Source organism: Ascidia mentula, chromosome 5, assembly GCF_947561715.1.
Source record: "Ascidia mentula chromosome 5, kaAscMent1.1, whole genome shotgun sequence".
Classification (NCBI taxonomy): Eukaryota; Metazoa; Chordata; class Ascidiacea; order Phlebobranchia; family Ascidiidae; genus Ascidia; species Ascidia mentula.
This window is the reverse complement of record NC_138570.1, coordinates 16,100,637-16,113,119: the sequence shown is the minus strand read 5'-3', so window position 1 is coordinate 16,113,119 and position 12,483 is coordinate 16,100,637. Positions and strand designations below refer to the sequence as shown.

The window sequence follows — 12,483 nt, the reverse complement described above, 5'->3', positions numbered from 1 at the left end:
ATGAAGTTTGTCTCACCCATCACCTCCCAGCGCGACGCCAAATCACCTTTATAAGGACGCCTGACTCAATAACTCTGGGGTGGTTTTATTGCCGCCCTTGCCATTTTATGCATCAAGTTTTTGTTCATGTGCGTAGTAACGTGCAAAATAAAAGTGATTTGATTTGATTTACTAAACCTCCGAAAAGAGATCACGGATCGTTTTTTTTATATCATCTGGTCTTCTGGATGATAAAATGACATTTTGCGCAAAAAACAGTGTTGATTAATGTATTCTGTATGATATTATGCATAAACAAAGTTGCGATTTATTTTTATCACTGAAAGAGGTTGTTCATGCAGCTTATCGTTTGCTTTTTTTCTGAAGAACGTTTGAGCATTTAAAAAAATGTGATAATTCTCTTTCTTCCATTGTTCCATTTGTAGTTGTGCAACTTGTTGACTTTGTTCAATCGCTGAAACATAAAATACAACTTGTGCTTACTTTAGTGCGGATTAATCGAACACAAGAATGTACTTCATTATCCCAAACTTGCATTTACCATACAAACGAAACGAGTTTCTGTGGTTCAAATAGTCAACCAATTACTAAACAGTTTATGATGAGGTGAATAATGTTTTTTTTATTACCACGAATAGGTGTGATATAATTGTAACAGCTATCGCTAATTAATTTTGGTTTGATTATTACTGCATTGGTCCTGTAATTTCAAAGTGTTGTTAAAAATCACAAATTATAAACTCTGCAACAACGATTACTTTACATTTTATTTTTGTAATTTCGAAGCCTGTATGTTAGTAAAATTACTTGAAATGTAATTTTGAATATGAAAAACTTGTTGATGCGCATATATTAGGATGCAGGAAATGATCTTTATTGTGTTTGTTTTACATCCGGGCTACTTGAAGTGACGCGTTGTGATTGGTTACATGTGTTCATTCGATCAGTGGAGTTTTCCAAGATGGCGGCGCCCAGTGTAAAATGGAACAGAGTTGCAAATAGCAGTGGGCCAGTCCCCAGGCCAAGACATGGCCACCGAGCAGTTGCTATTAAGGAACTTATGGTGGTATTTGGCGGCGGGAACGAAGGAATTGTGGATGAATTGCATGTTTACAACACAGGCGAGTTGCAAAATTTTGCCGCCATTTTCTTTGTTTTGATTTGCATAAAATCAATACAAGAATTTCTACAACAAATTTTGTTGCCAAACTCTAGCGATTTGTTTAACTTTGGCCATTATTTACTTAACTTCCAATTCTTAAATACTGCTTGTCACCCAAAACTACAGTATTGATGTTTGGGGCGTATTTCAATTTCAATAGGAAAGCTACATGCATGCTAACTGTTATGTGTAGTTTCATCCAAAATAACTGTTCCATTTTATATACTGTTGTTGTTCTATCGTTTTACAATAACGCCCATACGGTCTTCCTCAAAAAAAATTTTTCTTGCTTTTGTTATTCATTAACAACATATATTAGCCTAAAATATATATTTTGTTTTTTACATTTTTTGCAGTCACAAACCAGTGGTTCATACCAGCTGTGAGAGGTGAAATACCCCCAGGATGTGCTGCTTATGGGTTTGTTTGCGATGGCACGAGACTGCTTGTGTTTGGTGGAATGATAGAGTATGGAAGATATTCTGATGATTTATATGAGCTGCAGGTGGGTTCATTATAAATAATCTTCACTTAATTTTGCTCGCATGAGCCAGTTTGAAATGCATCTTCCACTTTTAGTTGTTGTGTTTTTGAACCATTTTTCAATTTAGTGGTATAAATCACATAAAGTGTAAGTATGCATTTAGCTTTTTCGTAAAAATAACTTCATTGTTTGTACATGCCTACTTTTGATGAAATAACTTCTAACAAAAACTATGAATTCTTCTTTATTTTTCTAATCTTTTTCGATGTTTTTTCAGGCCAGCAGATGGGAATGGAAAAAGCTGACTCCAAGACCTCCAAACAATGGACCACCACCATGCGCGAGATTGGGCCACAGTTTTAGTCTTATTGGCCACAAAGTTTACCTGTTTGGAGGTCTTGCAAATGACAGTGATGACCCTAAAACCAACATACCCAGGTTAGTGTTTAGTTTTGTTGACGGGAACAAGTTTTAAAGGAAACTGCTGCCATAGTGATAGTGTGTATACTTCCTGTTAAATTTTTATGCACAAGGCTTGTCGATGTGCTAATCACACAAACGTAAACATGTTTTCAAGTGAGTTTGAGGAGTGGTCATTATTTATTCCTCTGCTTTTACTACTTTTTTGTGATTTGCAAAAACGATATGTGTAAAATGCAGTCAATAATAAACACACTATTTTACCAATACATACAACTGATCCATAATTTATATCGAGATTTTTCTAAACCTTAACATAAATATGCACATATACACAAGGTTTTTTAGTCTGATGAATTTTAGTTAAAAAATAAACAGCTGACAATAGTAAAAAAAAATTGGTGGCATAAATTTAACCAATAATTCCACCATTATATACCACTTCCCCCAGTCTTAGAAACAGAAATCAATCAACTTTATTCTACATAATATTTTTACCCTAGATATTTGAATGACCTTTATACATTGGAGTTGAGATCTTCAACTGGTGTTGCTGGGTGGATGATACCAGCTACATATGGATCACCACCACCTCCCAGGGAGTCTCACACTGCTGTATCATGGGTTGACACTGCTGGATGTGATAAACTTGTGGTTTATGGAGGGATGAATGGTTGCCGTCTGGGTGACCTTTGGATTTTGGATATCGGTGGGTGTCTTTCAAGTATAGATGTATAATATATTTCACTTACAACAATTTTAATTAATCGTGTGGGTAAAACTGTGAACTTTGACCCCTTGTGGCAATCCTAGTACCATAAACATCTAATCCCCATATCTTAATTTTGAATTTGGGAAACCTGTTTGTTTGGTGCGAAAAACTAAAAAAAAAAGTTAACTAGTTAGAAATAAAATAGCTAATATGCTAATCATGCTGAAGTAGTCATTCCAAACTACTGTGTGTCCATTATGCTCGTTTGATTATATATACTTATCTAGAGCACAACCATAAGCCCAAAAGTTTGTTGTAAACCAAAGTGCTTTATTTTTAAAAACTTGATGATTTCCTCAATATACATACATATACCAAGTTTATTACAGAACAAATGCAGTGGACATGCCCTATGTTAAATGGACCAACACCTTTACCTAGAAGCCTTCACAGTGCCACTTGTATTGATGACAGTATGTACATATTTGGGGGATGGGTTCCTCTGGTTTTGGATGATGTTAAGGTGGCAAGTCATGAGAAAGAATGGAAATGCAGTGACACTCTGGCCTGTTATAACTTAAAGAAGGGCAGATGGGATCAACTCTCCTTGGATGTAAGTAAAAAAGGATTTTGAACCTGTTTGGTTCGGTTAGACACCAGACCAATTAAATCAAGCTCTTTGAACTAAGGATTCCCATGAAATATTTGCATATATACTCATTTTAGTATGCTTTTGACTTTTCCATTAGGCAATACAAAATGTTAATGTATTTATCACATATTATCGGTTTAAACAAAGTTAGCTTCATCGTTAATTTGCCAAATCAAGAAAAAATCCTATATATGGACTTATGTAATAGGTCACTGGGAAGTGGGGAACTCTAGTTATGAATACCCACTTTAAACTGTATTTTATACAAAGTATAATTATACGCATGCTATGTCGCTAGTTTCACCATTTTATCTGTCCAAGTTCACAAACGAGATGTTTTTCATTAGGTGTAAAAACTAATCCATCAAAAAAGTATATATTTTGTTACTGTGTTGTGCATTATTCTTGTATATAACAGATTTTTCATCATATAGATGTTTTGTGTTTAATAGTAAATTATGTTCTAAGTTTTCGTAGGCTGTTTTTTTTTCTTTAGTGTCCCAAATTCCTGTTAACTGATCCTACGCCAATGGCTATGTACATATTTAAAACTACCTCTCCATTGTTATGTTAATAGAATTAAGCAGTTATTTATATTCACCTATTTTTGAAGATGTATGATGAATCCTGTCCCCGGGCAAGAGCCGGCCACTCCTCGGTCAACATTAACTCAAGGTTGTATTTATGGAGTGGAAGAGATGGATACCGGAAGGCATGGAACAACCAAGTTTGCTGCAAAGATCTGTGGTTTCTTGAAACAAGTAGGTTTACTTTCTATAGTGCTTAAATGTACATAGAACACAACAGCAACAGGTAGCCTAAAACTGTCGATTGTCTGCTTCAGTGTGATATAAACAATAGTAGTAACATTCCAGCATTTATTTAAAAACTGCATGGCAGTCTGAAACACAATTGCCAAGATAATAGGTATTTTTTGTGTGTTTCCAATCTGAAAAGTTTCTATGTAGAGATGAAAACTAGCGATGTACCGAAACAGCATTTTTTTTTATTCGGCCGATACTGAATAATCGGCAAAACTTGCCGAATAAATTCCGCCAAATAAACCGAGACTAATTTTGTATCCATCTCTTTAAGCGCAATAAATTTAAACAAAATTTTGTGCTGGATTGGATCTCATCCTACCATACAGCCTTTTATTGACACTTAAAGAATAACCGCATCTGCTGTGCCAACTGCTTAAAGTTGATTTTCATCATTTCGGTCACAATAAACAAATAAAATGAACATATTTGTGAAGTTATTTTCATTGCATGCAGTGAAAAGTTTCGGTTTCAGCCGAATTTCGCAAAAATATTCGGCCGAAACCGAATTTACAAAAACCTTAGTTTCGACTGAATAAATTTGGCAAACAGAACTTTCAGTGCATCCCTAATGAAAACACTGATCAAACTTTTGATGGGTTATTGATCGACTGCTTGTCAGGGTATATATAGATCTGGCATAGTTTAAATTATCCTTTCATCCATTTGATTTTTCTTTCAAATTTTTTTAGAAAAACCACCAGCGCCATCGCGTGTCCAATTAGTTCGAGCATCGACAACAAGCCTTGAGGTCTCGTGGGGCAACGTTCCCATTGCAGACGCGTATTTGCTGCAGATTCAAAAGTATGAGATCACAACCAAACCACCAACGACCACAACTTCTTCAGGTAAATATATTAATTCCATTTACAGTGCTTTTGTATCACAGTTTAAATATATGGAGTATCAAGACTTTGTAAATATACACTGTATCCACTACATAATAAAATGCACTCTGAATTAAGGTTCAATGTTCTCTTGCAAAGCAGTTTTGTATGTTATTTAAGATGACAGTTGCATTTACATGTGATTTTTTGGAGAAATCATGTCTAACTCTGCAAGTTGGTATTGCAGTATCGACATCTTCAGCAGCCCAACTTGTGAATACATCACCGCGGCTTGCCACGTCGCAGTCCCATATGGCTGGAATTGCAGCTCTTGCAGCAGCAGCAGCTGTCACCGACAAGATACCTGCAGCAATCGAAGCAAGATCAGTCCTGTGAGTAATTTTTTTTTATCATTTGTAAGACTTGGTGGCTGACATGTGTCTTAAACTTTTCCATACGTTTTGTTTAAAGAGATCAAAATCTGACACAAACTTGTTACTTCAACGATTCCTACAATTTTAATTTGTTTTGATTAATTTTAACAATTTAAGCACAGAAACGAAGAACTTGGTGTTTAAATGAGCAATTTATATTTTTTCTTGGATTACAATAACAGTGTAACCCCAATAACCATCGTGTTACAAAAGAAAAAGTTTTAGTTTATCATAAATCTTACCTCCACAATTTGTTTTGCAGAGGTATGCAAGCAGACAAAATTATCGGAGGCACAATCATGTCGGTAAGTGGCAGTGACCCTGAAGGTTCGTGCGCCATGTGGTTCATTTATTGAAACTAATCTTTTCTCCACAGAGTGTTGCCAAATCAACATCACAACTGACTTTCATTAAAACTTCTTCTGCAATTCAACAGCCCCGTCAACTAATTGCCATGACCAAAGGTAACTGTTACAACTTATTAATTGTTTCACGGAAATATAATTGTTATCTTTTTTTTTAGGTCCCGTTACTCAGGTTGTCACAACGATGATAGGTGGTGTTACAAAAACCATTACTCTTGTCAAAACACCTATATCTTCAGTAGCAAAGGTGAGAATTATTCCAAACAAATTCTAACGTATACCTGTAGCTGTAGCTCTGTTGGTAGAACGCTGACCCTGATAGCCAAACCTCATTGGTTTAACCTCTCGCTCAGACTTTGAGAAAAAAAGGTCTATCCAGCTTGGCTGCAATGCCTTGTCTGAGAAGCCAGTAAACTTACTGTATGAGATCTGTTTATGATTAGCCTTTAATAATTACAGTATTGAAGATAATAAGAAAGTTGAAGTTTGCGATTTTAAATCACATTACAACTGCTTTGCAGACCACAGGACCTGTTGTCAAGCTCGTCTCCAGCGGCAGCGCCTCGGGGATCAACAAACCAATCTCAATTATGACCCCTCAGACAGGGGGGAGCACATCACAAGCCCCGATCATCAAAACAATACCCCTGATTAACAAACAGGGTGGGGGAACCCCCAAGATTGTTACTCTTACTTCAAAAGTGCTGACATCAGCTACTGGGGCAAAGATCATCACCTCTAACCAACAAGTAGTCAACCTGTTACATTACATATATCTACATATTGAGAATGGGATTATGTATAAGTAAAATATAAGCTTCTTTGTAAGCTCATAATATAAAAGCTAGTTGCATTTTAGAACACAATATATTAAAGAGCTATAGTTTTTACTGCTAAACTTGTATGACATTTACATAAACAGTGTTGATCGTCGTACTTATATTCATCATTTCAATTTTCATTTAGGGTGTAAAAGTAATTTCAAATGTTTCTGGAATGCAGCGGATCATCGTTGCACCAAAACAAAAACCACCTCCATCCACTCCAGGTAATCTTTTTGTCACTATCTTCATTCCCACCACTAGAAGGCCTGGTTTTATTGCACTGTACTGTTAATTCTAAACCTGTTTTTTTTATTGTAGCTATTCATAGTGAGGTTGAGGTATACTCGAGATAACATTGCTTGATTTTAATGCCTGACAGAACAACTTTACATAGGGCTGTTACAAGACTATCTGGATGTTTGGTATTGTTTTGTGTTGTAGAACCTGTTGTAGCCACTGAAACAAAGGCAGCAACGGACAAAGCTGCAGAAGCTGTTGATTCCAGCAAGGGAGCTGCTACACCAAGGTATTTATAACCCTTACAATCAAAGATGGCTGGAAAAAAATTTTGAGAATACCATGATACCATGACAAAATATTTAGTTGAGAATTAATTTTCCACAAAAAATGAGTGTTTTGTTACCATTTATTTAAACGTAAATGTTCAATTTAAAGCTCCGATGTGAAGAAGGTGGAAGAGGCAACGCAAGGGGAAACACTCAAAGAAACTCGACTTGCCACAAATGAAGAAAAACCTGCAGAAATTCCACTAGAATCGAAACCCGATGAAATTAAGAAAGCTTCACCTTCAAAAGATGAAAAAGTTTCGATGGGTGTCAAGGACCAAGCTGGGAGTGGTGAAGCTCAACTAAGTGAAGAAACAGAATCTGCGGAGGAAACTAAGTCTGCAAAGGACAAGGAGACAGAAGAAGATGTTGAGATGAAATCGGTAGATGAGGTGAAGGCGGATGTGGAAATGAAGCCGGAAACAGAAAAGTAAGACTGCCTAAAGCTGCCGACAGTAGTACACACTGTTTCAACCTGTAAGGTCGTCAGTACAGCTGGTGACTGTAGCATTAAACTAGCTTTTAAATTAACCAGACCCAGAATTTCTCACTTTAAGTTACTTTTTAGGAAACATTGATCCGTTAGGTGCTCATAACTTGGACTGTAGTTCATTGAGTATTACAGTTCGTTTGCTTCCATGAGACTACTTCATGCTTAAAACATTTGAAAGTTGAAAAAACGTGTAATACACTCAACAGTATCACTGAACCCAAGTCACCCCCTCATGAAACAACACTCACCAACCAAACCGACTCAACTGTGACCACAACAGCAGACAGTAGCGAGCCAACCACTACATCTGCTGCTGAAGCGCAAACATCAAAACCTGAAGAAGCCAAGCAGGAAGAAACACCAATGTAGGGTTTATAACTTTAAAATGTTTGCGGCGTAGATAACTGTGTTACCACTTGTGCTGCGGGCCCTGTAAATCTGAAATTTTGCAGTCTTCTCATTTTTATATATTGATTAAATGGCAATTTTAATTAAACGACCAAAAAAAGCTTCAGGGGCTTGTATTGCAGTGACCAAGCAAACATGTCTGTGGGTGTAGTAGTACTTTAAGTTGTGTTTCTTGTAAACGTTGGACATTTTGCAACCCATGAAATATCTCGAAGACCCCCAGTTTGGGAACCCCTGCACCATAACCATAGTATTAAACTTTTTTATTTACTTGTGCTACAATTGTCATGTACATACACAGGGAGTGCGAAGAACCTCCACACGAAACCACCACCACCACCCAAACCGACACAACGAAAACCGTGTCAGCCGGGGAAGGTGCATCCAACACCACAACCACGTCAGCACTGAACGACATCGCCATGGCAACCAGCGCCCCTGAAACCAACCCCGAAGGCAGTGTTACCCAGTCTGTTGAAAATCCTTCCGAATCGGGAGAAGCAGCTAAAAAAGATGCAGAATCGGACATTTCTCTGCCTAAAGAAGCAGACGCCGTGCCTTCAACACAAGATGATAGCGTGACGATTGCTGTTGCCAATGGCACCGGAGTTATAAAATCCGAGAACGTGTGGCACGATGTTGCGATAGTCAAGGCAACTTCACTTACCGTCAGCCAGTACTTGGAGAAAGTTAGCAACGGAGATTCAGACCAAGTGGATGTGGTCAACATACCCGAACAGGTATGAATGCGACGGAATTATCAAACGAATTGCTATTGTATTGAAGCGAATGAGGTACAGTGATCAGTGAGTCGCGTACTGTTTCAACATATCAGGTCTCATCAGCGCATTTGGTGACTGACCGTGGTCTTGCCGGCTAGCAAGCTAAACAGTGTTCTACTTTGTGGTGATTGTACTGTCGGCGCGGATCAGCTCGGTATAACCCACCGAAAACGAATCACTTACGGCTCTTTAAAAATGCAATATCGTTCAAACTTAACTGATAATTATGTGACAACGCCCGATAAAACATGTCAAGTATTTTACAAAGCAGCACTGGACTATTAATAAAAAAACGTATTCTTATGTGCGCTCCTAAAAGTTTCCAATTCAAAGAAAATCTTCTGGCTTGTTTATTATCACACACATTGGCGTATTCTGACTTATTTAATGGGGGTTCCAAATATTTTAATGAAGTCCACCCCATTTTTTCGCTTTCAAATTACTGTTACTAGTGTCTTAAGAAAATACGAAACATTTGTAAAAGTGTCAACCCTGTTTAAAACGAGTTTGTTTGTCCATTCCAGGGAAGCAACCTGAAAAAAGTTTACCTCGAACCTGGCACAGCGTACAAGTTCCGAGTGGCAGCCGTCAACGAATGTGGTCGAGGCCCATTTTCCGAAGTTTCCGCTTTCAAAACCTGTCTCCCCGGCTTCCCTGGCGCCCCGTCTGCCATAAAGATCAGCAAGACCTTAGAAGGCGCCTCCATTTCCTGGGAACCACCTGCGAGCACCAACGGTCTTATCTTGGAATATTCAGTTTACCTTGCTGTGAAGAGCGCCCACGCGCGACAGAGTCCTTCCAACATGCAGTTTGTTAGGTGGGAAGTTTTAACTGTTGTAACTGTGATTTTGTTTTATCCCTCTTACAACGTGTGGCGAATGTCGTACTTTTTTTAATGTGGTTTCTTTCAAAAAACCGTCATAAAATAGCATGCACCTCCTACGGTAAAAACCTTATTCGTGTGGTAATACATTTTATCACGCAACTAAACTGAATTTAATTAAGACAAGATAGATCGTGTATCATATTGCTAGCAGTATTTCTATGTAAACGCCTTAACATCCGTCATAACAGACAGCTCTGTAGTTGTTTTTACCCATTTATAAAAATATTTAAGTTTCAACATCAGTAAAACCGATCTCAACGCGATTTTAATGTCGTGCAGAGTTTACCTCGGTCAGCTCCCACGTTGCGTTGTTCTACATTCCCACCTCGCCTCTGCCCATATCGACTGCACGACCAAACCTGCCATTATTTTCCGCATTGCAGCGAAGAACCAGAAAGGGTACGGACCCGCTACACAAGTCAGGTGGCTGCAGGGTAAGTATCTTCCTTATCGAAAACAAAGTGTTTTTTGAAAGTTTTGAAGTGTGGTGAATTTTTGTGTCGATCGGTGGATTTTCCCCAATCTTCGATAAAGAATCAACTCGTATATATATGTATATTATGTTCGAATACATTTGAGGAAAATACCGCAAAAAATACTTATACTGTCTTATTACTAACCCTGTTCACGATTTTAAAAGTTGTAATTGAAGAAAATTTAACCAAAAAAAATTTACTGTGTATTTAGCCCAATAACAAAATTCAAAGTATTGTAAGTCAGTCCAGGAGATCGGTCATCTATGCTTCTCCGCGTTACAATATATAAACACAGCAATAAGCCTGTAGTGGCACTTTCTCAATTTGTTTTTGATCGCAGACGCGTCCAAGGTTGACACCCAACGTCAGGCTTTCAAACGATCGGCGGGATCGGAAGGGTGAGATGACGTCATAGCTTCCCACCCACAATTCCAACTTAACCAATATTAACTTTACGCAGATCGACCTCCAAAAAGACAAAGGTCGACAGTTGATGCAGAAGCACAGAGTAGAGAAATTATGAAGTTGAAGCACGAGGTGTAACAGCGGGAGAACGCTGCCGAAAAAACAAACTTCTAGGTAGAAAAATCACCTTTTTGCCACCACGCGGCGCTATTGAGCGTTGCAAGCGACCGCTAGTGGTCGGTGTTAAGCTTTTTGTTTGTACAAACCACCGACACGAGTTTATTTTTGTTTTTGTTCCACCATTTACGTCTCCATAGATGATTTTTTGATTACCGCGTGTTCAGGGATTCGTGTTTGGCTTGCGCTGGCCAAATTCATAGGAGTTATTCCGCCACGATTAAGATTGTATTGCATTAGCGATAATTTCAGTATGCTTGGCACCAATGGCGACTTTTGATGGCAAGAAAATGAGATTTTGTACAACCTGGCCCTGGTTGTGTTAAAATCCTCCAACATCATTTAGTGCAATCTAGATGACATTGAGACCCTATAATATTGTGTTATTTTTGGACGTAAATTGTTTACTTCATTGCAATTTAAAACACCTTTGGTCATACATGAAATTCTTCTTTAGATGTGGGACTGTGTTTCTGTCTGTTTTCAATGCCTTTGTACTATCGTTTTGCCTTCGTCGAAGTTAAACTTGTCTCCTAAAAGAGTTTTCAAACGTTTGCGAATAATTTTCGCAACGAACGGTTTTTGATCACTTTCAGTACCTTTCTCTGTAGATAATCCGCCAGATGTCGCCATACACACTTTTTCGCGCTCATGCGCATCGTCGCATTTTCAAATAAAAGTGTAAAGATATATTTAGAAAAAACTATGATCTCTGTAATTGGAAGCTGTCAGGGCAAGGCTTAAGCAACCGGCAGAGGGCGCTGAAGTGCGCTTACTACTACCACAGGTTCTCGACCAATGCCTAGAAATGATTGGCAGCATTGGTCAAGCGCCCGACCCGTATACCTTAAAGAAAACCTGATCGGGATTCGAGGCCATAAGGGTTTAAATCCCGGTTTGGTCAAAAAAATTATCATTGGTTCGGACGAAAAAATAAACACGCTACTTTCGATGTTAAAATTGGTTTGTTTTTTGGAGACCGACCTGGATAGTTTGTGCCATATAACTAAAAATGCTATTTTGATATTAAAATATTTTACATGCATGTTTTTTTACAAATATTGCTCGTGAAAATAACAACAAATCTTGACAGCGAGCCGATTGAGTGTATGTAGATGTATGCAGTTCTTTTACAAAATAATATTACTCTTCTTTTTTGTCTTGGCACCAACAACGTTAAATGTAGTGTTTTCAGGAATAACATGTTGTCGGAGAAGATCGTTTCTAGTGATAAATTTAAACCAGCTATTTTGCGTAAGTTGTAAAACTACAAATATTTTCCCAAAAAATATGTGTGATTCCTATAATACCAAATAACATCTCATTCAATTGGTCAGTGTGCTCAAAGCAAAGTTATTCGAAACGTTCGGGTACATCACCACATTACCTTTGGTCTTTCTTGTCGGAGTAAAACAATAATAGTTTTAAAACAAAAAAAAATCCATTTTCCTGTGAAAGTTAAAACTTATCCTAATGTCCGGGAAACACCCGCTTACGTCACTGGCCACCTGCCAGAGAAGAGGTTGTCATACCAACTGTGGCCAGGCCGAGCCCCCAAGAGCTTGAAAACACATTAATTTAATTCAAAC

General features: G+C 37.9%; 1 protein-coding gene across 1 annotated transcript; it reads left to right on the top strand.

Annotated features, from left to right (window-relative positions):
• The first annotated feature begins 961 nt into the window (after window positions 1-961).
• LOC145901988 (host cell factor 2-like) lies at window positions 962-11,580 on the top strand. The gene is made up of 21 exons (XM_082989818.1): window positions 962-1,121; window positions 1,519-1,667; window positions 1,924-2,084; window positions 2,570-2,775; window positions 3,168-3,391; window positions 4,044-4,191; window positions 4,944-5,099; window positions 5,326-5,470; window positions 5,775-5,817; window positions 5,889-5,976; window positions 6,036-6,124; window positions 6,399-6,626; window positions 6,844-6,925; window positions 7,143-7,227; window positions 7,377-7,697; window positions 7,967-8,125; window positions 8,470-8,908; window positions 9,475-9,767; window positions 10,116-10,270; window positions 10,653-10,710; window positions 10,773-11,580. The coding sequence occupies exons 1-21, from the start codon at window positions 962-964 to the stop codon at window positions 10,804-10,806; spliced, it is 3,423 nt and encodes a 1,140-aa protein (XP_082845944.1). The 3' UTR covers window positions 10,807-11,580.
• Window positions 11,581-12,483: the final 903 nt, after the last annotated feature.

What these genes read in the sequence shown, in the direction of transcription:
- LOC145901988 (XM_082989818.1), top strand. Translation starts at nt 962, where the DNA reads ATGGCGGCGCCCAGTGTAAAATGGAACAGAGTTGCAAATAGCAGTGGG. An exon ending in TCATCACCTCTAACCAACAA is followed by an intron (nt 6,627 to 6,843) that starts GTAGTCAACCTG and finishes ATTTTCATTTAG; the next exon opens with GGTGTAAAAGTAATTTCAAA. An exon ending in ACAAGTCAGGTGGCTGCAGG is followed by an intron (nt 10,271 to 10,652) that starts GTAAGTATCTTC and finishes TTTTGATCGCAG; the next exon opens with ACGCGTCCAAGGTTGACACC.